The sequence below is a fragment of the Festucalex cinctus genome, chromosome 4 (genome assembly GCF_051991245.1).
Source record: "Festucalex cinctus isolate MCC-2025b chromosome 4, RoL_Fcin_1.0, whole genome shotgun sequence".
In the NCBI taxonomy this organism is placed as follows: domain Eukaryota; kingdom Metazoa; phylum Chordata; class Actinopteri; order Syngnathiformes; family Syngnathidae; genus Festucalex; species Festucalex cinctus.
In genome coordinates this window covers 20,487,354-20,515,129 of record NC_135414.1, presented here as the reverse complement: position 1 = coordinate 20,515,129, position 27,776 = coordinate 20,487,354, and the positions used below count along the sequence as shown (strand labels likewise).

The following is a 27,776-nucleotide window of genomic DNA, read 5'->3' as shown; positions in this document are numbered from 1 at the left end:
GAACTACGTCACATGTCTTTAGTCATTTTCAACATCTCTTTGATAGTCATGTTTAAACAAAAATATATAATTAAAAATGACGTCGACACGTTTGATCTCTTTGAAGATCAAAGAAGCCTGAGTGATGTGCGTCATCGGCAGCGTCATCGTCTCTACGACAGAACAAGCCTCCTTCAACGCTTTCCTAATAAACTTATTGCATTATTTGACGCACCAACGAGTCTCGACACAGAATGTGCAGCCAGACAGTAGGCGATTACTCCAGTTAAGTTGACTGACTAACAATTCAGTTGATTAATTCGCGCAGTCTCGTTGCACTTCGAAGCTTCTCCAGTTAGCGCATCTTAGCTTAGCTTATCTTGCTAGCTGCGAACAAAGAGACGCGGAAGTGAGCAAGTTGAGTGCAAAGTCTGTGAAAATGTGCAAAGTAGAAATGCTGAAGGCGTTGCTAAATCGGCGACTAAGTGCGGCCGTCGACGAAATTTTTGGACTTTTGGCGAGAACGATAGCAGAGTACGAGGATGAACTTTGTCGGACAAAAGAGGAGAACGAGAGACAACGTCAACTACTGGACGCCGTTTTCAGGCCTCAAGCTGAGACACTTGCAGCAGGTTTGTTTATATCGAGATTTATATTAATTATAATTGCTTCTCAATCCACGTTAAGTGGAACATCCGGGAACTGGGGGTCGACGTTGTCCCCATTAATAATAGTACAAGTAAATCACAACTGAACTGGTGGTAAACGTTCAGAGCCAGCCTAAGCACTGTCAGAAGCACATTTACCCCTTGAATTATAGTATTGTGTTTGAGTCAATACACCCCCAACGGTGTTCTCTTCATTTTTTCATTCTTTCTTTTGGCCAATCAAAAGTAGCACATTGAGAATCAATAGTTATGGTCCATGTAATGTAAATTAAATTGGCATGGGACTGTTTGTTAAACAATTTTTATTTTTAATTCATCTTCCTCGTTGATATAATCATGGTAGTCCTTTGAATGGTTGATAAGTACAAAACTTGTGACATCCAAATTGGACTAAGAAAACAATGTGGTGTTCTCCACACATTGATCCTAATATCGAACGAAAATGGCTGAACTATAAACAGGCATGCTTTGTACTTGGCCCGGAGTTTGACAACTTGGAACAGGGGTGGGCAATTAATTTTTCAAAGGGGCCAAATGAGAATCTATAGTAGTTTTTGAGGACAATTCTAACCTCTTAACCTCAACTGTGTCCGATATTAATTTAATTTACACTGCAAAGGATTAAATTGTCCTGTTTTAATAATGCTACTTGTGTATGTCTGTTATATATTGTTGTAATTAAGATATACATTTTTTTTTGTTTTACACAAATGCAGTCATTAATATTACTTAACAGTATATACTTAAAGCAATCATGTGCATGACCATGAAATAATTATGTTACCTTAACTGAGCAAGGCTGAACTTCACTAATTATGTGTCTTCTTGTGTCCTGCAGATGTCAGTGAGGAAGACCTTCACCCTGAGCAACAAGAGTGGGGCTCCAGGGTGGACCAGCAGGATCCAGAGGTCGTGCATGTTAAAGAGGAAGAGGAGGAGGCCGACATCGCCGAGTTGCCATTGACTTGTGTTCCTTTCAAGAGTGAGGATGATGAGCAGCAGTCACAGCTTCTTCACCATCAAAGTGAGCAGAGCAGATGGATGCAGCCACCAAGCAGTAGCTCAAGTCAACGTGTAACAACAGAAGGTGATGGAGACCACCGTGGAGAATCCCAAGCAGACAGCCTGTTAGCTCCACTATCAGATGGGGGCAATAAAACATCACACACTAAAGGTGATACGGCATGGCACACTAACAACACAAAGTTCAAGTGCTCTCAATGTGACAAAACATTTGGTACCAAGTATACTTTGGCAAGGCACATGAAAAGTCACACAGCCGGCAAAGAATACTGGAAATGCTCTCAATGTGGGAGAACCCTTGGCGACAGGAGGAATCTGAGAAGGCACATGATGGTTCACACAGGAGAGAAGCCATTCATGTGCTCAGTTTGCGGGAAAAGATTCTCTCAGAAGGCCAACTTGATAACGCACACAAGAACGCACACTGGCGAGAAACCGTTTTCATGCTCACTCTGCAGCAAACGCTTTGGTGATCGTTCTGCTTTGATTCAACACAGGAAAACGCACAACGGGGGCAAACGTTTTGCATGCGCGGTGTACACCCCAAGTTTTAATGTTCATTCAAATCTGGGACAACACGTGAGAACACACACTGGGAAGAAACCATCTGCTTAGTTTGTGGACAAGATTCACTCAAAGCTGCACTTTGATAAGGTATACTACATATCTGGTCAAACTCATGCAACAGGGTAACATGATTACAGTTTACAGTTGTATTAGTTTACCAAAACGATGAAAAAATATCAACTTGTAAATGATGTATGCATATAAATGTAGTGTCTAAGGGATGCCATGAATGCTCGTCATTGTCGTATGTACATGACTATACTTGTCAAACCACGGTAAAGTTTGCGTACATAAAGTTTTGAAAATGTCTCAGTATCAGCTCAGCTATGTTTTTATAGAATGCTATTTTCTCTATTAAAAACAGAATAAAAATGGGTTAAATTAATAGAACCTCAATTCCATAGGAACAAGTGCATATTGTGAAATTGACTCTCTACATGTGTTTTTAGTGCTACACTGTTCAAATATACAGTAAAGATGCAATCAAATTCAGCAAAGGCACAACTATCAAATGTGTGTTATACCATGAACCTCCTTTCAACTCTTCCAGCACACATTTTTTCCCCCTCTTGTGAAAATAGATTCACCACTTGATTACTCCGACACTAAAAATGGGCACACTTACATCTTTCTGATGTGTCTGCTAGATGGAAATCTCGCCACACAACTTTTTCTTGCGTACTTGTGTTAATGAAACGAACATTTTATTCTAATAGTACTCATTTATCATAATTGTATTTAGTCTAGAATTAAACATTTTCTATCCATTCGTTTGATGACTATACAGTACAGTAGAGTGAATCTCTGGACACTTGTCAGCCTCATATTCATTTTCTAGTACAGTACTGCTAGCAAAAATATAAATAGTCAACCACGCAAAGTTGCAAACGTTTTGTAAAGTACTGGTAAGGGGATGGTCTGTAAACAAGGTCTACCATGACTCATTTTGTAGTAGGCCTAATTGAACGCAAAGTAGAAGAAATAGGTCAAGTGGGGAATGACATTTCCACACCTGCAGGAGGCACTAACGCACTATAATTAACAAACGGTCTAGTCTGCAGGAATTGCACGTAGTTTGTCCAAATAGAAATGCCGTAGAATTCCCCTTTCGCTGGTTTACTTCCGGTTACGGTATTTTATATGTCTTACCATACGCGCTTCACTAGTAATCATTCTTCAATGTACGGAAGCTTCGACACAGAGCGCCTCGTCGTTACTTAACAGGAGTAAAATAGCTTTAATTAAATTATCGTATCCGATCCAATCAATTCTTCTTGTTGGATTTTATAATATCTCCAACTCCATTGAGTTAGCTTAGCTTGCTAGCATCTATCAAAGAGAGGCGTTTGTTCAGTTATCAACACACCACTGCGTAGAGTTTGCGTGTGAGTATATGTTGTTAATATCGTGTGGAAATGTGTAAAGTCGAAATGCTGAGAGCGATGCTGAATGCACGTCTGAGTGCGGCCGTCGAAGAAATATTTGGAGTTCTTGCAAGGACGATCGCAGAGTACGAGGAGGAACTTTGTCGGACAAAAGAGGAGAACGAGCGACAACGTCAACTACTGGACGCTCTTTTCAGGCCTCAAGATGAACCACACAGAGCGGGTTTGTCATCTTCATCGTTTTCAACGCATTTAAATTTGGTTTCACACGCCTGTGAACGCGGTTGTCGTATTGGATGCCTACTCAATTGTTTTGTTCTGATGCTTATCGATTTTTGAATTATTGATTTGATAGCCCAAATCTGCCTAATTACGAAGGCATTTCCTGTGCACTGACCTCTTCCGGTCAGCCTACAGATGTTCAATGTGATTCAGGTCTGGACTCTGGCTGCTGGCTCAAAACCTTAACTTGGAAAGACATTCGTTTGTTGATTTGGATGTGTGTTTTGTGTTAGTGTCATAATGAACGATTAAGTTCCTCAAGATCTTTACCTTTCTAACAAACCTGGAGGTTTTGTGCTAATACTAATGACTGACTGACATTAATTGGTGTCAGGTGTCGGTTGACTCCCTTTTCACATGTGTGAATGACATCCTCATGGTTGTGCGCAAAGCTGAAAAACAAACCGCAATATCTTTTTTTTTTACGGCCCTCTCCATTTTTTTTTTTTAATCGGAGTTGTACAGGTGGTAGATCACATTCGTGGTGGTAAAGATTTTAGAAATTATTTGTCTCATCTTTTATATTGCAAAAACAGGGGCATGTAGACTTTAAAAAAATAAAATAAATAATAAATATATATATATATATATATATATATATATATATATATGTATGTATATATAGATATATGTATGTATATGTATGTATGTATATATATGTATAGATATAGATATTTACAATGCATTTTGTGAATTGTCTCCACCATTGACACAATCATTGTGATTGGGTTCAATGGGGGAAATGCAAATGAATATGTCAATGTACATTTTCAAAGACAACCTTGTGTATGAAATGTTTTGGAGAAATGTTACTTTCGTAACAATATTTATTTTTGTGTCCCGCAGACGTCAGTGAAGAAAATCTTCCACTTGAGCAGCAGGAGTGGAACTTCAGGGTGGAACAGCAGGAGGCAGAGCCTTCCCAACATCAAGGGGAAGAGGAGGAGAGGGCACGGGCAGACCCCTTCCTAATGAAACAGGAAGAGGAGCGAGAGCATCGTCAATTGCTGGGGTTGCCATTTTCTCGTGTCATTGTGAAGAGTGAATATGATGAAGACAAAAGTCAGAGTGGTGAGAATAGAGCAGCGGAGCCTCTAAGCATCTCAAGTCAACATTTGACAGCAGCAGGTGATGGAGGCCGCTGTGGAGGATCACAAGCAGACAGCCACTTGGCTCTACTATCACACTCTCACTCTCCTGACTCTGATGATGAAAACTCAAAAACTGGTATGACGTGTCACACTGGCAAAACACACTGGAAATGTTCTCAATGTCACAAAAACTTTGGTAACAAATCTAGTTTGAGAGTGCACATGAGGATACACGCTGGAGATAGACGATTCATGTGCTCAGTTTGTGGTAAAAGATTCTCTCAGAAGGCACATTTAATAACACACACCAGAATTCACACTGGAGACAAGCCCTATTCCTGCTCCACCTGCAAGAAAAGTTTCATCGACCATTCAGCGCTGGTTAAACACACAAGGACACACACTGGAGAGAAACCTTTTGCATGTTCAGTCTGCAACGTAACTTTCAGTGATCGCTCCAATTTGGGTAAACACATGAGAAGACACACAGGGGAGAAACCTTTTGCCTGCTCACTTTGTGGTAAAACATTCTCTATAAGGGGACATTTAACGACACACACAAGAACACACACCGGAGAGAAACCTTTCATGTGTGCCATCTGCAAATTAAATTTCAGTGATCGCTCGGGATTAGTTCAGCACATGCGAACGCACGCTGGAGCAAAATGCTTCTCCTGCTCAATTTGTGGTAAAGAATTTTCTCAAAGGGGTCCTTTCACAAAACACATAGAAATACACTCTGGTGAGAAACCATTCAGTTGCGATGTGTGATTATATGATAAATGCTATCTTAATAGCTTTGATTACATTGTGAATAACCTTTAACTTTGTGTTGTAGGATGTAAACGTGTATATGTGATCCTAATAAAAATCAAGTTTGTAACCAGTGACCATTCAGTGTCATTAGCTGCTGTTGTTTTGGTTAGCAATAGAGTGGGCTCAACCAAGTTATCCCTTTAACATCTGTGTGTGAAGGAGAAGGAAATAGGGACAGAGCCCTGCCACAAATAGTGCAACTAAGTGATCTACCCTAAAAGTGTTCAGAATTGCCTACATTAATATTAATAAATATACCACAAACTATGATCCCCGGACATTTAAATATCATGTCAAACTTATGTTGTAGCATTATAACCTTGTCAGCAAGCTCAACTTTTGCCGTATTTAACAGCATTATGCTTGAAAATAAATGGCTTCCAATTATTTGGAAGGAAGAAATGCAGTGTCAAGTATGTGTGTATACTGTAGGGAGGTCTTTTAGATATATGAAGTGAGTCATGATAAATATACACACACATATATATATATATAAAATTGTAATCTTACATGAATAAATGTACATAAAAAGCATTTTTACAGAATAAAGTTGTAATATGATTAGAAAGAATAAGTCTCTTTAAACTTTGTCTTTTGAAGTCGTTTTAGCCAGAGAATTTCAAGAATACAACTACAAGTACATTTGAAGGAAAATACAGTCTTATAGTTTGTCCTTGTAAGGTCCAACCAGTTTATTGCATTTTATCATTCTTTTGACTTTAGTCACTTTTGCTTCTTAAATGTCTGCTACAACAAAACCCACAACTTGTTTTGGACACAATTGTATCTGACAGGCACAGCAGTACTGATGTAGCGCCTGTGAGAGAAGAATTAAATTGAATAATTCATCAACATATGAGCGGTGTTTTCCTCACTCCTGAACCTGAGCACTTTTGTGAAAAGTAACATGGCAAGCTGAAGATTGACTTTGACATTAATATTTCTTACTGATGTCATGCAGTAGTTAGGCTAACACTGTTACAATTATAACCAAAAGTGAGGAAACATACTGCAACAGTAACACTCCCACCCTTTTTTTTTTTTTTTTTTTCCTCTGTGAACCGCAAACGCTATCAGGCAGATGTGGTAACATAAAGACAATATCACAATACCATGGCATTAAAATTTCCACGACATCATGTGACATTTAAAGCGACACATTGGTTAAAAATGCAAGGTTGTATTCCATTTGTGTTGTTCCAGCATCCCCTGGTGGTTATTGTATTAGTGCAGTGTAATTTTAATGAGGAACGTTTTGGCCACTGTGGTGGTGATGCCATAAATCAGTCAACCCTCTATTGCAAACTATAGAGGGATGATGTTATGTGGCCTGTGACTAAAATGCATGAAACACTGGTCTAAGACCTTCAAAGCAAAATGACTACTCCTACTACTAGCTAGATTGTAAATCAGAGTACAGTAGTTTTACTAGTGAAATAATTTTCTATAATCCACAAATAATCTCAGCCTTAACATGAAAATGTTTATTTTCAAATATTTTTTCTTAACATAAACCTGATAATTAAAGTCTTCATGACAGACAACCACAACTACCATGCATGTTCTTTCAGTGTTTAATACAAGCAAAAGTCACATTTTCCAAAGTCTTTCAAGTCCTGCACTTTCATTATGACAATTATGTCTTGTCAGGGAATGTGTCATTGCACACACTTCAACTCAACACTTTCTCTCGTGTGTTTTCTTGTGTCGAGCATATGACGAATGCGACCCAAAGCTTTTATGACAGACTAAGCAAGAAAAAGGTTTCTCGTCAGTGTGCGTTCTTGAGTGAGTTTTCAAACTTTCGTTTTGTGTGTATCTTTTACCGCACACCGAACATCTAAAAGGTTTTTCTCCGGTGTGTGTCCTCATGTGTTTAATCAATGCCGTGCGATCAGTAAAACTTTTGTTGCATGTGGAGCAGGAATGTGGTTTTTCTCCAGTGTGTGTCCTTGTGTGCACTGTTAAACTTCCCTTGTAAGGGAATCTTTTCCCACAGACTGAACACACGAATGGTTTCTCTCCCGTGTGACTTCTCATGTGTTGCATCAGAACACTGCTATAGTGAAATGCTTTATCACATTGAGAACATTTCAAGTGTTTTTTGTCTGTGTGACCTGTCACATCACCTCTAGAATGTTCCTCCTCATCAATGTCAGGAGAGTGTAATGTTGTATCTTCAGTATCTGATAGTGGAGCTAAGAGGCTGTCAGCCTGTAATTGTCCACAGTGCTCCCCATCAACTTCTTCTGCCTCGTCATCAACCTTCAAAGGAACACCAGTCAATGGCAACTGGATGATGTCATCCTCTTCCTCTTTAATGCGGGGATGCTCGGGTTCCTGTGATCCTACCTTGGAGATCCACTCCTGTTGCTCAGCGGGAAGATAGTCTTTACTGGAACTTTCTGCAAGACACACGAAGACCGACATGGTTTGGAAAAGTCAACCTCAGTAAAGACTGAAACAATAAAAAAAAAAACTTTGAATATGAGAACGAGTAAATGAATGTGCAAGCTTTACACAGGATGGCATAAACTGAGATTAGAAGCCTGAACCACTCGACCGGGTGGCTGACAGTGTCCACTAGTGCACAATATATGCTGCCCGACATTCAACGCGTATGAAACAAGTACTCGTCCTGCTGATTAATTATTTAAAACATTTAAGACACGATTCGAATAATGCACAAACCCTCTCCGTGTAACACAACTTGCGGCTTGCAAACGGCGGCCAGTAACTGACGCTGATGCTCATTCTCCTCTTTTGTCCGACAAAGTTCCTCCTCGTACTCTGCTAACGTTCTTGCAAAAACTCCAATAACTTCTTCAACGGCCGCACGTAGTCGCTGATTCAGCAACGCTCTCAGCATTTCGACTTTACACATTTTCACACTGGAACTCTGTGCTTAGCGGCGTCTTTAATGGTAGGCAGCAAGCTAAATTAGTACACTATGACGAATTTGATCTGATACAAGAAATGTCGATGGAGTCATATCATATACGAGAAGTACGTGAAGAATAACACTGCTACGAAAGCTAATGAAAACGATTTTGGTTTAGCTCTTCTTCTTCTTCACGTGGATTATATATGGAGGTTGACTAACCAACTTTTTGTGTATTACCGCCACCTACCGGACTGGCATGCGAAACAGTCGAAAGGCAGCGTGCTTGACAGCAGGACGAATCAGCCACACAATCAGGGAAAAAAAGGAAGGAAGAAAACAAAGCCTAATTGAATGATTCGACACACGCTCCGAAACCACGACGTTGTACGTACTGGAGTAAAATCATCAGTTCCATCTCCGTGCCACAGATAAACTCATCTCGGTTTACTTGCAGCATCTCCAGCTAGCTTAGCTTCAAGCTTAGCTTGCATGCGAGCAAAAGAAAAGAGACGCACAAGTACGACCAGTAACGATTGTGAAAATGTGCAAAGTTGAAATGTTGAGAGCCTTATTGAGTCAACGACTAAATGCAGCCGTTGAAGAAATATGTGTAGTGTTTGAAAGGACGATAGAAGAGTACGAGGAGGAACTTCGTCGGACCAAAGAAGAGAACGAGCGACAACGTCATCTGCTGGACGCTCTCAACACGACTCAAGTTGAATTACACGGACCAGGTTTGTTGATAGACAGATACACTTATTGCCTATTTTCAAAAATACGAATTTATTCTCATAACAGTATGCCCTTTTTATTTTAGTCTTTTATTTTTTTTTAAGATGCCTTTATACAAAAAGGAATTGTGTTTTTAAAACAAAGTTTAACTTTATTCCTGTAAGTACTGTATATGCATTGTGTACTTAAAGAAAAAGAAAAATACCTTTTGCAGATATTTCAGATTTACATGATGACACGTCACAAACTTATCAGAGCATTTGGCTCATAAATAATGTAGGGTGGGGTAATTTATATGTTTATCAAGTACGCCAGGTCTAAAAAACAAAAAAACAAAAACAAAACATAAATGATCAATTTTAATTGGTTTCGCAAACAATCAGTAATGGAACTTTACCACAGTAGGAAGCTACATGTGATCGGATAACAGTGTCTTTGCGTGCAGCCTGTGTGGCATTTTCAAGGTTATTCTTGTATGCTGCGTTCCTTGTGAGTGTAAGCAATTGCATGTTTGTGATCACGAGGCAGCTTGTGTTTAGCGTAAGCGTGACAGCAACTGCTGCGTTTGTCAAAAGACCTTGTGTGCTGAATTCAAGCTGTGAGCCAGACCAAGTCTTCTGAGAAAGCCCAGGCCTTTGATGTGAATTTCACATTAAAGATGAGCAAGGTCAGAAATAGCAAAGTTCCTGTACCTTTTGCTCCTAATTGCAGCTCTACTTCTGAATAAATGACTTGTTTTAGAGCAGAGATGTAATTACAATCGATTTAGCATTAGCATCCAGGATCTTTTGCTTCTATGTGCATATCTACATCCGAATAGATGACTTGTTTTGGAGAACTAGACATCTAATTATCTGATTGCGGTAAGCAGCGTTGCTGTGTGAAAGCACATGTGCACAGTTTCCTGCTTTCCTGGGTTAAAACCTTGTGTGTGTTTTTTTTAGATTAAGTTGTGTTTGTGTTCTGCAGACATCAGTGAAGAAGATGTTCCCCCTGAGCAGCAGGAGTGGAGCCCCAGGATGGAGCAGCAGGAGCCAGATCCACCCCATGTTAAAGAGGAAGAGGAGGGGGATCATCTTAAACTGCGGGAGTCGGCAGTGATCCGTGTCATTGTGAAGAGCGACGATGAAGAAGAAGCTGATTGTGGAGGATCGCAAGCAGGCAGCCTTTTGGCTCCACTGTCAGATACCGACGACCCAAAGTCACACTCTCCCGACACAGATTTGACCTGCCACAGTGATAAGAAACGCTTCAAATGCTCACATTGTGACAAAACATTTGGTAGCAATTATTCTCTGAAAAGACACATGCGAAACCACTCCGACAACGAGCACTTTAAATGCTCCAAATGCGGCAAAGCTTGCGTTGACAAATACATTTTGAAAGTGCACATGAGAACGCACACTGGCGAGAAACCTTTCGTCTGCTCAGTTTGCGGGAAAGGGTTCGCCCAAAAGGAAAACTTGATTACACACATCAGAACACACACGGGAGAGAAACCCTTTACGTGCTCACTTTGCAGTCGAGGATTTACTGAGAGGTCGGCATTGACTCAACACATGAGAATACACACGGGTGAGAAACCCTTTACGTGCTCCGTGTGCGGCCAGCGCTTCTCAATCAAGTCAAATATGTTGACGCACATGAGAATACACACTGGAGAGAAACCTTTCACCTGCTCGGTGTGCGGCCTTCGATTCACACAAAAGATTACTCTAACATATCACATCAGAACACACAATGGCGAGAAAGGGTTCAGTTGCAGTGCTTGTGATAAGAAATTCTCTCGGAAGGAGAAGCTTATTAAACACAAGTGTGACGGGACTAATGAAACTGCGGAAGTTGAAGTAAACTCAAGATTTTGAGGCTACGTTCACACTGCACAACATGATTGCTGATTCAAAAATTTTGGTTCAATTTGATTGTTTTATGTAGTTTTTATGACTTGTGTTATTGGATTGTTTGTGTAATCTACTGCAGTTATTATTACTATCCTGTAATCTCGCTTCACCCATTAAAGGTTTTTAAAAAAAATCATGATTGTTTGTGCTTTGAATTATTCCGATGAATTAATGACCCATCAACAGTCTCAACAAGGACGACAAGAGGGGCCAAATCGTTCCATTTGAATTTATACAAAACATTTACAGCTAAAAATGTGAAAGGTCAGAGTATCGCCTTCATTTGAAGTGAATTTATGGAACAATAAAAGATCCGGCTACTGTATGCATGCAGACTTTTATGTCATTCCTAAACAAATAATTCCAATTGAAGATCTCTCGTCAGTTGAAGATGTCCGCTTACGTATTCCATTCTGTTAATCAAAAGAGCCGTTTTACAGCCACGTGAGCGCACGATGCGAACAACTCATGACTTTATCAAGATGGCAGTTGTTTTTACACCTTACAGCAGCATTATATTAAAAAAAAAAAAAAAAAAAAAGTCATCATGCTAAAATTGACCGCCTCCTTGAAGACAGCCGAGTCCCCAATCGTGAGTTTCACATGAGGATAATGGATGAAGAGTTCTTAAAGGACGACAACCGCCAAATTGAAGTACTACACTGGACTTCCCAACTTAGACATTTTAATGGCTCTTCTGTCCTTTGTTGGACCATGCCTTATGCAGACTGGATTACTGTCTCATTTTCAGATGCTTTTCATTACCCTTATTCAACATTAGGCCACATGTTTTGTGTAGACAGAAAAACAGCATCTTGGATATTCACTGACACCTTAAATGTTTTGCATGTACGTAGTACTGCTTTGTTGATCTGGCCAAGTAGAACTACTGTATATTGCTTGACACTATGCCCCATCTGTTTGTGGAGAGCTTTGGGAACCGGGGGGTTTGTAATCCAGGACTGTCTTGAAATTTCCATCGGGAAACCATCCAATTTGAAATCTCAAGCTCAGTCACATTCCCATTACAAATACAACCCAACCGTCAAGTACCTTATTGGTGTTACACCACTGGGCTGCATTTCGTTTCTTTCCAACTGTGTTAGTGACAAGCACCTTCCTGAAAATGGTGGGATTTTTAGACAAATTGCTACCAGGTGATTTGGTGCTGGCAAATCGTGGCTTTGACTTGGGGGACAGTGGAGGACTTATGTGTGCCGATGTAAAGCTCCCTTCATCCACAACAGGACAGTTGTTGGATATAAGAGATGAGGTGATCACATGGCCAGAGGCCCATCTCCGATTTCATGTCAAAATGGTGATGGACAATATCCACAAGTCCACAATATTGACAGAAAAAGTACCCACCTGGATAGTGCTAGCTTGTGAAGGTGCTTTATGTAAGCCGTTTCATATGTAAAATACTTTGTTTTTAAATAAAGAGGCATTTTTCTTCTCGTTGTTTCTGTTCTTCACTGCGTCGTGAATAGATTTTAGGCCATGATGTAAAAAAAAGCAAACAAACAAACAAAAAACCTTATGTCACAAGTGTCTAATGCAAGGCCCGGGGCCTGATCGGTCCCACATCACTTTAGATGTCAAATAAGAAAAATAATGTCAAGTTTATCAACAAATTGGGTTTTGTTCTATTTACTGTCTGTACCAAAATTTGTCTACACTTTTAACAGATCTATAAGCATTATTTTCACTGTCACACAATTGCTTTATAACTTAAGTTGAACAATAGTTGTATATTTCAATATAAGCATTTTCCATTAGTTCTGATTGAAATTTGTTCAAAAATATAAATAATAACCAAAAGTAGGGACAATTGTGTCTACGTGATGATTATACATTTACAACTGAGGGAAGACATAACAACGTTTAAACGTTTGAAAGCAAAATTGTTTGGATCGTAACACTAATTTTACTTTTTGTTTAATAAATTTGCTTGATCTCCAAATAGTCTTAGCTTTGAAAAATTATTTAACATGACCTGCTCATCAATGTTATCATAGAATACACAACCACCAAGCATGTTCTTTTCATGTTTAATACATGCAAAAGTCACATTTTCCAACGTATTTAAAGTGCTGCAGCTTCATTGACTGCAACACATTTGTGACTTGATACTTGTGGGGGAATGTGTCATTGCACACAATTCAACTCAACACTTTCTCTCCCCTGTGTGTTTTTTTGTGTCGAGCACGTGATGAATGTGAACTAAAGCTTTTATGACAGACTAAGCAAGAATACGGTTTTTCATCAGTGTGTGTTCTTCTATGTCGGGCAAATGATGAACGCGTAGTAAACCTTTTGTGACAGACTAAGCAAGGAAAAGGTTTCTCACCAGTGTGCGTTCTTGAGTGAGCTTTCAGAGTTTCATTTTGTGTGTATCTTTTACCGCACACCAAACATCTAAAAGGTTTTTCTCCGGTGTGTCTCCTCATGTGTTTAATCAATGCTGAGCGACCAGTAAAACTTTTGTTGCAGATTGAGCAGGAATATGGTTTTTCTCCAGTGTGCGTCCTTGTGTGCGCCGTCAAATTTCCCTTGTGAGCAAATCTTTTGCCACAAACTGAACACACGAACGGTTTCTCTCCTGTGTGAATTCTCATATGTTTCATTAGAGCGCTGCTATAGTGAAATGTTTTCCCACAATGAGAACATTTCCAGCATTTCTTGCTGGTGTGATTTGTCATATCACTCTTAGAGTTTTCGTCATCAGTGTCAGGAGAGTGTGACGTTATGCTGTCACCATCTGATAGCGGAGCTAAGAGACTGTTGGCTTGTATTTGCACACAGTGGTCTCCATCTCCTTCTTCTTCGTCCTCATCATCAATCTTCAAAGGAACACCAGTAAATGGTAACTTGATATCAGCCTTCTCTTCTTCTTTAATGCGGGGAGGCTCGAGCTCTTGCATTTCCACCTTGGAGATTCACTCCTGTTGCTCAGCGGGAAGATAGTCTTTACTGGAACTTTCTGCAGGACACAAGAGGACACACATTATTTGAACCTTGGCTTCAATATACAACAGTAATTAATATGAGAATAAGTTACATTGTGCAAATTTTAGTGTGCTTGAACCACTTGCCTGTGTGGCTGTTGGTAACCACTAGTGCACTATGCTGTCACATGTTAAACGCGTATTAAAAAAATAATAAAACAAAGAAAATCTATTCGTCCTCATGATATAAAGACGCGATCGGATAATGCACAAACCTTCTCTGTGAAACACAACTTGCGGCTTGAAAACAGTGGCCAGTATCCGACGCTGACGTTCATTCTCCTCTTTTGTCCGAGAAAGTTCCTCCTCGTACTCTGCCATCGTTCTTGCAAGAACGCCACATACTTCTTCAACGGCTGCACTTAGCCGCTGATTCAGCAACGATCTCAGCATTTCCACTTGACACATTTTCACACTGGACCTCAGTGCTAAGCGGCGTGTTTGACGGCAGACAGCGACACTATGACGAATTTGGCCGGATACAAAAACAAATGTTAATGGTGTCATATGAGGAAAATATGTGCAGAATAAAGAAAACACGTCTATGAAAACAAATACAACAGATCAAACGCTGTCCTATCTTTTGGAGCTCGTGTCGCATAAACTTTAACTTCCGGTTCATACTGTTCGTAGATTCCAGTGCATTACTGCCCCCTTCAGGAGTGAACGTGTAATACACACTATATCTTCTGGTACAGGTGCCTCTCTTTCAGGAAAACATAAATAGATGAATAAAAATACTGCAGTCAGGGTTTCAAAATCGTTTCATAATTTGGGTCTGGTGCAGTCAAGAAATTTACTTCAATTGGATCATACACTTCTGCAAACTGTCAAAATTTGTACCACTCGCAACTATAACTATGACCTCAAACGTTTTTATTTTTTGTTGCTTAAGAAAAGAAAAAAACACATCTGTGCAATTACTCTTTTCACAATATGATTGACGACCAGGGAACCTTACTTTTTTCCCCATCACACTCGGAATGACGTGTTAAAGGCACGCATGCAACACATGGATACTACAGGATAGACAGTAATTACACTTTGCATTAATTTGTAGTACCAGTACTTACTTTATAATGTCTTTTGTCTGTAACACAGTGTTTTCCTCATAAAAAAAAAAAAAAAAAAAAAGCAAATAGATTTTAAATGACGTCATTTTATTTCAATGGTGAAATTTTATTTGAAATATCAATAAATGGAGTTACAAGCTTGGTCACAAAACAAAAACTTGTCAGCAAAAATACTAATTGTAAATAAGATACACAACATTCTGGTAATCCATCCATTTTCTTGACCACTATTTCCTCACGAGGGTCGTGGGGGGTGCTGGAGCCTATCTCAGCTGGCTTTGGGCAGTAGGCAGGGTACACCCTGGATTGGTTGCCAGGGCACACAAAGAGGAACAACCATCCACACGCACAAGCACACCTAGGGACAATTCGGAGCGCCCAATTAACCTGCTGCCAAGCATTTCTTTGGAATGTGGGAGGAGACCAAAGTGCCTGGAGAAGACCCACGCAGGCGCGGGGAGAACATGCAAGCTCCACCCAGGACGGCCGGAGCCTGGACTCGAACCCGAATCCTCAGAACTGTGAGGCAGACGTGCTAACCACTCTTCCATCATGTCGCCCATTCTAGTAATAATAACAGTGAATTCTTCAATATTAAATGATATTGAGTGCTGTCACTGGTTGACCAAAACATCCATGTTTGTCAAGCTGATACTTATGCGAGAATTTCTCATCACAGACGTTGCAACTGTACACTTTCTCACCAGTGTGTGTTCTCATGTGCCGAACCAATTTTGAACGTTCACTGAAACTGTAAGGACACATAGAGCAGGGAAAGGGTTTCTCCCCGGTATGTGTTCTTGTGTGTGTGTTTAATTGTGCCTTCTGAGCGAATGTTTTACCGCAAACCGAGCAGGCAAAAGGTCTCTCCCCAGTGTGTGTTCTCATGTGTTTTATTAAGTTATTCTTCTGCGTTAATTTAAGACCACATACTAAGCAGGAAAAAGGTTTCTCACCAGTGTGTGTTCTAGTGTGCCGTCTTAAATGTCCCTTTGTAGAGAATGTCTGACCACAAACTGAGCAGGCAAAAGGTTTTTCCCCAGTGTGCGTTCTTGTGTGACTTACTAAACTTTTTTTGATCGAGAAGCTTTTACCACAAACTGAGCAGGAAAAAGGTTTCTCCCCAGTGTGTGTTCTCATGTGAATTTTTAAATTTGACTTTTGAGTCAGTGTAAGACCGCAGACTGAGCAGGCAAAAGGTTTCTCCCCAGTGTGTGTTTTCACGTGTGTTCCCAAATATCCTTTCTGAGTGAATCTTTTACCACAAACTGAACAGGCAAAAGGCTTCTCCCCAGTGTGTGTTTTTGTGTGTGTTATCAGCTTTCCTTTATGAGGGAAAGTTTTCCCACAAAACGAGCAGGAAAAAGGTTTCTCTCCAGTGTGTGTTCTAGTGTGCACTTTCAAAGTATACTTTGTGCCAAATGTTTTGCCACATTGAGAGCACTTCAAGCATTTGTTGTTCGCGTGCCACGTCATATCACCTTTTGGGTGTTGTTCATAATCATAATCGTCATCATCATCATTAGTGTCTGGTGTTGTGTCACCTCTATCTGATAATGGAACTGAGAGGCTGTCTGCTTGTGATTCTCCACAACGCTTTCCATCATTTTCTTCATCACCCTCAATCTTCACAATGACACACGAGAAAGGCAACTTGTCCTCAGCCTCCTCCTCTTTAATGCACAGAGGCACTGGTTCCTCTTCCTCTTTGATATGATAGGGCTCCTGTTCATGATGAAGATCTTCACAAAAGGACAGACACAAATTGCTTGTCAAACTTGGCTAAGGCATTTCTTGTTGTGCATTTGCATGATTTTGTCGCATTTGTTTCATGAAGTTGTCTTAATTTAATTCCGATGGTCGATTTTGCTCTTTTTATAGTATTTGTCTTGGCTGCATTGCTAATATTACATAGGTGAGGCATGTCAGAAAATTGCGAGACTATATTTTAAACCCAAACTAGCGTTAATGTTGCGGTGGCTCTAAACCTTAAAACAATTTCCATTTCAACACAAGCCATAGCAATGCATGCATACAGAACATTAAAGGTGTGATGATGAATCGATAATGTGATTGTAAAATTCATAGACAAATATTTCGATAACTTATTTATCATTTAGAGAACTAGAAGAAAAGAATAGGGGCAACAAACCTCTGTGTGTGTACGTTACAACTTCAGGCTTCTTGAAAACGGCGTCCAATCGTTGATGTTGGTTCTCGATGTCCTCTTTCTTTCCACAAAGTTCCTCCTCGTACTCTTCTTTCACACTTTTTGTACACATTTTCACACGATAAGCACCATACTTTTCACTTAGACTCGATCTCTGCTTTGCGTTCTGTTGTTAACAAACGCCTCTTTTTGTTTACAGCTAGGAAGCTAAGCTAAGCTAGTAACGCTTAGGTTATTGTAGAAGCCTTAAAATGCATCGAGGCGAGTTTATACGGCAACGAAGTCTTGAGTAATGACGTTTAAGTCCAGTAAAATAATGTCGTACTGTGTCGGCGCTTGCAGTATAAATTCAGAAAGAATTGTTTAGTGCAGCCATAGACGAGACGTGTACGTTTTGACTACGTCACAGTGACGTAGCCCGCTCATTATTGGATGAAGCGCTTCAACGTGCCGCACTCATTGGTTGGCTGCTCTGAAGTCTTTTGTATTTGTGTGTCGAAATGTTGGTTACGATTGCTCTGCTTAAAAACAACAAAAAATAAAAAATAAATAAAAAAAAAATGTGGAAGGAAGGACCTTTAGTCTTTTCAATTAGCCCGTTAGTGGAGTGACGAGATGAATGTGTAAAATGTGACATCACAACATTATGTTAAAGGAAAGGCAGCTTTAGTGTTTTTCAATTACAAGAAACCTAAATGTGCTTTGCAGAATTAAAAATACAACATTTAAAAGCATTTATTACCATACGACTTAGAACGTAGAATGAAAGTAAAGAAATAAAAAAAAAAAACTCACATAAACAAAAATACTCTTAAGACTTTTAAAGGCAAAGTAGGGAAAAAATAGTCTACTAAAATTACTGAAAGAACATACGACGCAAGAACAAGATTTGGGAAAAATATATTTTTTAGAAATGCTTTAAAAGAGCTTAATCATAGGTATGGGAAAACATATAATAATTTATTTTATTTTTATTTATTTTTTAACATGGATTGCAAAGCATGTACACTTCTTACACTTCTGTTGTCTTATTCCATTGGCATGCAGCACAACAGCTAAATGCTGCATCACCATGGTTGCTTTGAATACTAGGCTCCCAGTCTGCAAGTACAAGAGTAGTTTGTTATTTATCTTATTCTTTACGCAATATTAATCAGAGCACCATGTTTTTTGACAGAGCAGTGGCAATTTTTCTTTTCTTTTTTTGGGGGGGGGGGGGGGGGGGGCGTTCTCCTTTATAAGCAGACATCCAAAACACGACTAGTACTGCAAATGTGTGAAATAATTACACTAATAAAATCACTTTATTACTTATCATTCTCTTTTAACAAATAGGTTTGTACAACCGCAAATCAATTTTTCAGTTACACTTCATTTTTATGTCGTTTTTCATTATTTATTGACCCTTTGTCACAGTTTTTCATTCACTCCCGAAGTTAGCATATAAGTCATTCTTATCGAAATAACTTTTGTTTTTTCTTATGTGGATAAAAAGGAAAGAAGAAAAAAAAAACTCCACTGATGTAGCAGGTTTTCAGGTTAGGAAATTGTTTGAAACTTTTTCCTGTTTTTATTAAAATTGGGTGATGCTCCCAAGGTAAATTTCAACCAGCCCACTAAACAGACAGACTACAATTGCACTCTCACCACAAGTTGTGTGTGGGTAACATCTGAATGATCAAGATCATGGATTCAAGTGGCCAAAACGAGTAATATTGTCATAGATATTAATAGAGCAGGAGCAGTAATCATTACAAATTATATTCACATGCACAAGCATTTATTAAGCTGATACTTCTGAATGAATATCCACTGTGTGTTCTTGCATGTGTGTGTTTACATGAGATTTACGAGCAAATGTTTTACCACAAACTGAACAGGTAAAAGGTTTCTCTCCGGCATGTGTTTTCATATGACTTCTTAAATTCGACTTCTGAGTTAATTTAAGACCACACACCAAGCAGGAAAAGGGCTTCTCCCCAGTGTGCGTTCTTGTGTGGCTTATTAAACTCGTCTTTAATGCGAAGCTTTTTCCACAAACTGAGCAGACAAAAGGTTTCTCTCCAGTATGCGTTTTCATGTGACTCGTTAAATTCGACTTCTGAGTTAATTTAAGACCACACACTAAGCAGGAAAAGGGTTTTTCCCCAGTGTGCTTTCTCGTGTGCCTTTTTAAGTTTTCGTTTTCAGAGAATCTTTGACCACAAACTGGGCAGGCAAACGTTTTCTCACCACTGTGTGTTCTCAAGTGTCTACTTAAATGTCCCTTTGTGCTAAATCTTTTACCACAAGTTGAGCAGGAGAAAGGTTTTTCTCCGGTGTGTGTTCTTGTGTGTCTGTTCAAGACTCCCTTTACAGAGAATCTTTTACCACAAACTGAGCAAGCGAAAGGTCTCTCTCCAGTGTGTGTCATAATATGTACTCGCAAAGTGTACTTGGTACCAAACGTCTTGTCACACTGAGGACATGTCAGGTGTTTTTTGTCAGTGTCACCTTTAGAGTGTTCATCATCATCATCATCATCATCATCATCATCAGAAGAAGAAGAAGAAGAGTGTGACACTGCGTTGTCCCGATCTGAAAGTGGAGCTAAGAAGTTGTCTGCATGTGATACTCCACAGTGATCTCCTTCACCATCTTCTTCATCAGCTTCAATCTTCACAATGACACACGGGGATGGTGACATGGTGATGTCAGACTCCTCCTCTTTAATGTGGGTGGGCTCCAGCTCCTCTTCCTGTCTAATGTAAAAAGGCTCTGGCTCCTCTTTGATGGACGCGGGCTCTTTTTCCTCCTCTTCCTCTTTAATGTGAGATGACGCCGGCTCCTGCTGTTCAGGATGAAGATTTTCTTCACTGACATCTGCATGACACATGAGAAACGAGCATGGTTATGAAGTTAAGCTTTGCTGGGTCAAGTCTCATGTTGTGAAATTGATGTTGTGTATCATTAATACATGTTTTGTGCCAATGTTTATCACAATCATGTATAATCATGACGTTAGAGATTTACTGTATACAGTATTGTTCATTCATCCATTTTCCCATCCACTTTCTTCTCAACATCTCAAGTGAGTACGGTTCATTTTATTCCAATAATCTATGATTTCATCATGTTAGGCATTAATTAAGAAGTGCTCAGATGATGCCAGTGGCACATTTGCGTGTTGTTATAAAGCGGATTTGTATTATATTTATGGTAATTCCATAATTGCGACATGTGACGAAGCTATTAATAGGTGGACTAAATCTCGTAAAGATTGGTGGATGTTAACGATGTCACACTAAATATAGATAACGTAGTTCATTCAAATGCGGCGATACTGGTGCGCAATGAAACTTTTTACGAGCTGAGATTAGGAAGTGAACAAACCTGCGCTGTGTACCACAACACCAGGCTCCATGAAAACAACGTCCTGTTGATGAATTTGTATTTCAGTCTCCTCTTTAGTTAGCCTGAGCTCCTCCACATCCCCCGATGTTCTGTTTGTGCACATTTTCACACGATAACAACAAAACCTCGCACTCGTGTTGTTTGCAAAACCGTCGTCCCTGTTAGCAGCTAGCAAGCTAAGCAATCTTCAACGTTCGCCGAGTCACGTTTATACGGACACCAAGACGTGATTACTGATGTTTTGATCCACTTAACTAACGATGGAATTACTACGTCAACGTGTCAGTCCTGTGTGTTCATTCGGTACTAATTCTGGGATTGTGAAACAAGTGCTATTTTAAAACATAACACGGAAGTAGATTTTCAGCAGTAGTACGGCAAGGCCAGGCGGACAAACTCGTGCCACAGCAACTACAACTATCTTCAAAAGAGGGAGAGAAGAAAAAAAAGACACATTTGGTTTAAAAAAACAAAAACAAAACAAAAAACAAAACATCCCTTATCTTTGGAGGCCATACAGAGGAACCTGTTCTAACACATTCATTAGTACCATGAAAATGGCATATCAAGTATCTTGCTTGTTATATCAGAAGCCAAAGACAGGAGATAAAGCACATACATGTGATCAGATTTTATATTTGAGCATATTATGTGTTATGTATGAACACACTGATACATTTCCAGCATTCACGACGTTGAAAATCAAAATTCATGTACAGTAAAAATATACCATATACTATTAATAGCATGTATCATACATGCAGTGTATTCCTTATATTATCGGCTTGTCAAACACATCAAAGGTTAAGAAAATAAAACAGGGGGTACATATAAAAGAAACTGTACACCTAGTTTGTGAAAGAAAATCTGTAGCTACTAGGGGTGTGAATTGCCTAGTACCTGACGATTCGATTCGTATCACGATTCACAGGTCACGATTCGATTCGATACTGATTAATCCCGATACGAATGGTCACGATTCGATACCGATTAATCCCGATACGAATTTATAAGTCGATTGTTGCGATTTTTTTTCATTAATATTTAGAAAATACTAATCAGTAAGCTTGTAGAGTGTAAGATTTATATTAAAATGTATTATTTATTTATCTGAAATTTCAGTCTTATAGAGGTTGTAATCTGTTTCATGTTTGAACAGCATTAAAATAAAAATATTAAGGCTTAATGTGCCGTTCATATAACATTCTTCCATGCTCAAGGTGTGAATCCTAAAAAAAAAAAAAAAAAAAAAAAAATCGATTCTGCCGATTATTGAATCGATTCGAGAATCGCGCGATGTAGTATCGCGATATATCGCCGAATCGATTTTTTTTTTAGCACCCCTAGTAGCTACTGTATATAAAATTTTATTAGTCAGTCCACATGGGTGTATGTTATTATTACAAATCATCTCTCACTCTCTCTGACGGTTCATTTTTGTGTGAAGGTGAAAGTGAACATTTCTTAAGTTTATATAAAATCCAGCAGCTCCCTTCACTGCTGCTGTTCTTTGCCAAACACACTTGTATTTGTTCACCTAAGAAAAAATGGAAGACAATCTTGCACGACACAGCACTTACAAACTTACAAAGTTGTCTGCATTGTCCTCTGACTGTGGCAAAAATAATCAGCAGACACAAGTCTTGTCTGCTCCAAGCAAAACTATATCCTTGGATTTTCTGAAAACAGAATGCTCTTAGCTTTGTAAACTGAAATGCATTCCCCTATCATGCCTTATCTTTAGAGTCCATGCAAGGATACAATGCGAGATCAGTTGGTTAGAGAACTGGTCTCATAAACCTGGGATTGAAAGTTCAACTCTCATTGGGCCCTGATGTGACGCTACTTTGTAGATGGTGATAATATCTTGTATTGAATTAGCAACATACGCTGTATCCAATCCCACTTCTGACACCCACATGTCAAGTGGCTCTTGCAGTGTGAGCATTCTGAAAAGAACAATAAAGCAGATGGTAGTATAAGAATCTTTGTTTATTAAAGGCTACATTTAAAAATTTTGATGAAAGGATGCCTTTCATTTGCCAAAACCGAAGTGACATTTAAGCATTAAATGATACACATGATAATAAGTATTTACAGCTGAAGGCAGAGGAGTCCACACAGTCACCATGAGTCAATCCCATGATAACCTCAAGTAGTAGCTTTGGAGTCGGCAGAATTATTTCCAATAAATTATATCACATCACTCAAATAACCTAGATACGGGAAAAAAAACAACTGTAAAATTACCAGTTTTCCTTTTTTTTAAATTTTATTTTATTTTTATTTATTTTTTATTTATTTATTTTTTACTTCCTCTAGCATGTACACGTGAACGCTACAATTAATTTAATCAAGCGCACTAAAGATTCTTACCTTGGTGTTTTTTCATGTGTTGCGACAGTCCTGAATGACAATTAAAACTGGTGCTGCACAATGAGCAGGAAAATGGTTTTTCTCCTGTGTGTGTTATCAGATGTCCTTTAGTAGAGAAGCTTTGACCACAGACTAAACAAGTAAAGGTTTCTTTCCAGTGTGCATTCTCCTGTGAATAAGCAAACTTGAATTATCACCAAAACATTTTTTGCAGACTGAGCATGAAAATGGTTTTTCCCCAGTGTGTGTTCTAGTATGTCGTATTAAATTCCCTTTCTGAGTGAATGTTTTACCACAAACTGAGCAAATGAATGGTTTATCTCCAGTGTGTGTTCTTGTGTGGGAAATCAAATGTCCTTTTATCGAGAATCTTTTGCTACAGATTGGACATGTGAAGGGCTTCTCCCCCGTGTGCGTCCGTGAATGCCTCTTCAAAGTCTCCCTTTGAGAGAAATTCTCACCACAGACTGAACAGGTAAACGGCTTCTCTCCTGTGTGTGTTCTCACATGTTTAACCAATGCTGGGCGAGCACGAAAACACATGTTACAGAATGAGCATGAATATGGTTTTTCACCAGTGTGTGTTCTTGTGTGCGTTATGAAATTTCCCTTAGCAGAGAATCCTTTCCCACAAACAGAGCAGCAGAATGGTTTCTCCCCAGTGTGGATCCTCAAGTGTCTGATTAAGGTATCCTTCAGTTTGAAGCTTTTCGTACATACTGAGCAGCTGAAGGGTTTTTCTCCAGAATGAACCCTCATGTGTCTTTTCAGAGTTGACTTGTCACCAAAGGTTTTTCCACACTGAGAACACGTCATATGTCTGCTGTCAGAGTGACATGTCACATCACTTTTAGAGTGTTCATTGTCAGTATCAGGAGAATGTGGCATTGCTTCATCAGTATTTGATAGTGGAGCTAAGCTATCTGCTTGTGATCCGCCACAATGATCTCCATTGCCTTCTTTTGTTGTATGTTGACTTGCGCTGCTGCTTGGAAATTTCGCCCCTCTGTGTTCCTTATACTGACCTTTGTCTTCATCATCTTCACCTTTGACGATGACGCAAACCATTGGGAGGGCTACCCCTTGATGCTGCTTTCCAGAGTCTTGACTGTTCCACCCTCCCTCCTCTTTAATGCTTGGTGGCTCGAGCTCTTCCTCCTCCACCCTGGAGGATAAAGAACTCCACTCCTGGTGCTTAGGGGGAAGATCTTCTTCATAGACATCTGCGGGACACAAAAAATACAAACAAGTCAAACTTTTCTCAGTGAATTCAAATTTTATGACAGTGGTGCCACTTTTTTTTCCAGTGTATTTTCAAGTGAGCCTCTTATCACAGTGTTTACATTTACTAAACGTGTTAAAAAAAACAAAAAAACGCCACACGCACATATTTCCAAAATGCCTTCACATCAGTCAGCAGCAACAACCATTTCAAACCATTATCATCCATCCATTTTTTCTAGAGAGCTTTTCTTCATAAGAGTGAACTTCAATCTATCTAAATTATCCACTTCCTTAGGCCAATTCTTTTTAATGCAATTTCCCCATGTGTCTTTCTTAAATTATTGCAAGCAAATAAATAAATAAACAGCTTTTCCCTCAATTGAACAGGCCGAGTTCAGTCATATGCGCACAAAAAAAGAACAAAAGTTTAAATAATTTTCAATTATTGCAGTTATGCCACAAGATATTGGTCCAAAAAGCTAAGCTAACTGGATGCACAAGCAACGAGTTTACCAACGACTTGGTTATAATAAACGGTCTTTACTTTTTTTTTTTTTTTTTAAAATAAGCTAGAAATATCTACATGAAAAAAACAACGATGAAAATGAGTCAAAACATTGACTTCACACTATACAGCCTTGGTAGCGCCTTTCCGTTGACCCATTTTCTATTTCCGACAGACAAGACAAGGAAGACCGTTACTTTCAAGAACATTACCGCCTCCCTCAGTTGTGGAGGTGTCATTACAAGAGTCGTCTCACTTAAAAGAAGTGGAGGATGTACCGGTATATATATATTTTTTTGTACAGTGTAACTCTCTCTCTCTCTCTCTCTCTTTTTGCACAGTGTAATCACACATCATGGTTCCACGACAGAATGTTTGAAGCCTCTGTATGGGGGGAACCTAAAAAAATTGAACACAATCTAAGTTCCAAGTGGTTTAAAATTTAAAAATATCTTTTCCACAGCAAATATAACTGTTCAAGGTCAACCTGTCAATATTCTCAAATCTTTAAGAAAATGTCTTCATATCAATTCAAATGCACACTTTGATAGTCAGAGTCTTGAAGTTAGGCGTCCTTTTGATGACAAACTCGATTCCAGTTATATATCAAAACATATTGTTCCAAGCACAACAGTGAAGAGTGGCGCTGTTGTTACAGACATTTCCCCAAGTCTTCACAGATTAACAAAAGCTCTTCTCACCAACACAAGTTGGTATACTCACCAGAATAATTATTGTGTCAGTTCATGTTTTTTTTATGATTGTGTGGTGTGTTGTCATGTGCCAAAACAAAGCAGCGCCAAATCCAAATGTTGTGTTGCAGACTGAGCACGAAAAGGACTTTTTTTGTGTGTGTGTGTTCTTGTGTGTGTTCTCAAATGTGACTTTTGAGAGAAGGTTTTACCGCAAACGGAGCACGTAAAAGGCTTCTCGCCGGTGTGTGTTCTTGCGTGTGCTTTCAAAGAACCTTTCACAAGGAATCCTTTCCCACACACCGAGCAAGTGAAAGGTTTCTCACCAGTGTGTCTTCTCATGTGTCGGATCAGTACGGAATGATCGCTAAAATTTGTGCTGCACAGAGCAGGAAAATGGTTTCTCCCCTGTGTGCGTTCTTGTGTGTGTTGTCAAATTTCCCTTGTGAGCAAATGTTTTACCACAAACTGAGCAGATGTACGGTTTCTCTCCTGTGTGACTTCTCATGTGCCTTTTCAGATTGCTATTGTCGTAAAATGTTTTGTCACAATGAGAACATTTCCAGTGCTTGTTGTCTGTGTGACATGTCATATCACCTTTAGCGTGTTCAGCATCAGTGTCGGGAGAGTGTGGTGCCGTGTTGTCACTATCTGATAGCGACGCCAGGGGGCTGTCTGTTTGGGATCCTCCACAGTGGTCCCTATCACCTTTTGCTGTCATGTGTTGACTTGAGCTGCTGGTTGAAGGCGCCGTCTCTCTGTTCTCACTCGGACTGTGATGAAGCTGTGATGTGTGACTTTTTTTTGCAGTATCTTCACTCTTCACAATAATACGAATTACCGGCAACTCCTGCTCTTTTGGTTGCTCTCTCTCATCTTCCTCTTTAACATGGGGTGACTGTGGCTCCTCCTGTAACTCAGGACGAAGATCTTTACTGACATCTGCAGGACACAAGAAGACACGCACATAATGTTATGGAAAAGAATCAAAGCCATTTCCGCCCCTCTGGAACTCATCTTCAGCTATTTGTTGAAAAAGTAACCTCACCATGTTTGCCACAAAATGCATACATAAAGTATTTCCGGTGCAGCAATCTTGAGTCTGAGTAGCCAATAAGAATGCTAATCAGTTGTTATGTGATGATACTACTTGACGCAAAAAGCTACTGCGCAAGTTAGAGTGCGAAGTAAACAAACCTTCTGCATGTAGTCTATCTTGAGACTTGGAAACGGCGTCTAGTAGTTGACGTTGTCGCCCGATTTCCTCTTGTTTTCGACAAAGTTCCTGCTCGTAGTCCGCCACCGTTCTTTCAAACGCTGCAAATATCTCTTCCACAACCGCGCTTAGTCGCGCGGTCACCAACGCCCTTAGCATTTGGACCTTACACATTTCACACGATACCCACAACACTTTACACTCACTCTTGATCTCTGCTTCTGAGCACGCGTCTTTGTTCACAACAAGCAAGTTGAGCCCTTGAGCGTCACGCTCAAACGAGATTTTCCGCGCACGAAAAATCACCAGTTCTTCAATCTCAGCTAGGACCGAAATTTGTACAAAATAAGAAAAATAAAACAACGCGGTCAGCTTTTGTCGCTCTTCAAATGTTGCAACCTTGCTTACAATAATATAGCTATTCAAAATGGCGGCCCTTGAACACGCATGCGCAGAATATAGTCCTATTTTATCGATAATAGTCTTTTCGGAGTAAAGATGAAATGTAACAAGGGTAAGGCTGTATTTATTTAACTGTTATAATATGACGTCTTCAATTGTTCTTTTATATCGAACTACTACAAGTTAGTTTATTTCGAAAAAAATATTTATTCTCGTTAGATTTGGACTTTTAGTCAAATGTGTTCTTGTAAAGACAGACTTTTTTTTCTTGGACAGAATATTCTCATAACATTGCAAACCCCCCCCCCGATTTTTCTTTGCCATAATGTTTAAACAAAACAAAAAAAAGGCGACTTTTTATATTCCTATGGTAATGGCGGTGTAGTTGT

The 27,776-nt window shown here is 39.4% G+C and overlaps 5 protein-coding genes and 1 pseudogene across 10 annotated transcripts; 2 read left to right on the top strand and 4 right to left on the bottom strand.

Moving 5' to 3' along the window:
- The first annotated feature begins 67 nt into the window (after positions 1-67).
- On the top strand, positions 68-2,545 carry LOC144017741 (uncharacterized). The gene is made up of 2 exons (XM_077519625.1): positions 68-611; positions 1,486-2,545. The coding sequence occupies exons 1-2, from the start codon at positions 419-421 to the stop codon at positions 2,283-2,285; spliced, it is 993 nt and encodes a 330-aa protein (XP_077375751.1). The 5' UTR covers positions 68-418; the 3' UTR covers positions 2,286-2,545.
- A 2,186-nt stretch (positions 2,546-4,731) lies between these two features.
- Positions 4,732-9,385, bottom strand: LOC144017154 (uncharacterized). Its single transcript, XM_077518440.1, has 3 exons — positions 8,503-9,385; positions 8,164-8,216; positions 4,732-4,872 (listed from the first exon to the last, which is right to left on the bottom strand). Exons 1-3 carry the CDS (start codon positions 8,693-8,695, stop codon positions 4,732-4,734), a joined length of 387 nt encoding a protein of 128 aa, XP_077374566.1. The 5' UTR covers positions 8,696-9,385.
- Positions 8,690-11,427, top strand: LOC144017739 (uncharacterized). Its single transcript, XM_077519621.1, has 2 exons — positions 8,690-9,429; positions 10,397-11,427. Exons 1-2 carry the CDS (start codon positions 9,237-9,239, stop codon positions 11,290-11,292), a joined length of 1,089 nt encoding a protein of 362 aa, XP_077375747.1. The 5' UTR covers positions 8,690-9,236; the 3' UTR covers positions 11,293-11,427.
- A 2,049-nt stretch (positions 11,428-13,476) lies between these two features.
- LOC144017153 (uncharacterized) lies at positions 13,477-15,153 on the bottom strand (annotated as a pseudogene). The gene is made up of 2 exons (XR_013283118.1): positions 14,552-15,153; positions 13,477-14,311 (listed from the first exon to the last, which is right to left on the bottom strand). The product of XR_013283118.1 is annotated as an uncharacterized LOC144017153 (transcript).
- A 341-nt stretch (positions 15,154-15,494) lies between these two features.
- LOC144017734 (uncharacterized) lies at positions 15,495-17,965 on the bottom strand. Its single transcript, XM_077519615.1, has 2 exons — positions 17,562-17,965; positions 15,495-17,151 (listed from the first exon to the last, which is right to left on the bottom strand). The coding sequence occupies exons 1-2, from the start codon at positions 17,689-17,691 to the stop codon at positions 16,004-16,006; spliced, it is 1,278 nt and encodes a 425-aa protein (XP_077375741.1). The 5' UTR covers positions 17,692-17,965; the 3' UTR covers positions 15,495-16,003.
- A 1,147-nt stretch (positions 17,966-19,112) lies between these two features.
- Positions 19,113-27,407, bottom strand: LOC144017731 (uncharacterized). 5 transcript variants are annotated; one of them, XM_077519609.1, is made up of 6 exons: positions 26,967-27,009; positions 26,611-26,711; positions 24,374-24,571; positions 23,349-23,517; positions 22,862-22,921; positions 19,113-20,441 (listed from the first exon to the last, which is right to left on the bottom strand). In XM_077519609.1, the coding sequence occupies exons 3-6, from the start codon at positions 24,386-24,388 to the stop codon at positions 19,363-19,365; spliced, it is 1,323 nt and encodes a 440-aa protein (XP_077375735.1). In that variant the 5' UTR covers positions 24,389-24,571; positions 26,611-26,711; positions 26,967-27,009; the 3' UTR covers positions 19,113-19,362. The 5 variants fall into 5 exon arrangements, 4 of the variants coding, with proteins under 4 accessions (XP_077375735.1, XP_077375734.1, XP_077375732.1 ...); XM_077519608.1 differs by lacking the exons at positions 22,862-22,921; positions 23,349-23,517 and adding an exon at positions 26,367-26,542 and having other exon boundaries at positions 26,967-27,407; XM_077519606.1 differs by lacking the exons at positions 22,862-22,921; positions 23,349-23,517 and having other exon boundaries at positions 26,367-26,711; positions 26,967-27,407.
- Between the last annotated feature and the right edge of the window lie 369 nt (positions 27,408-27,776).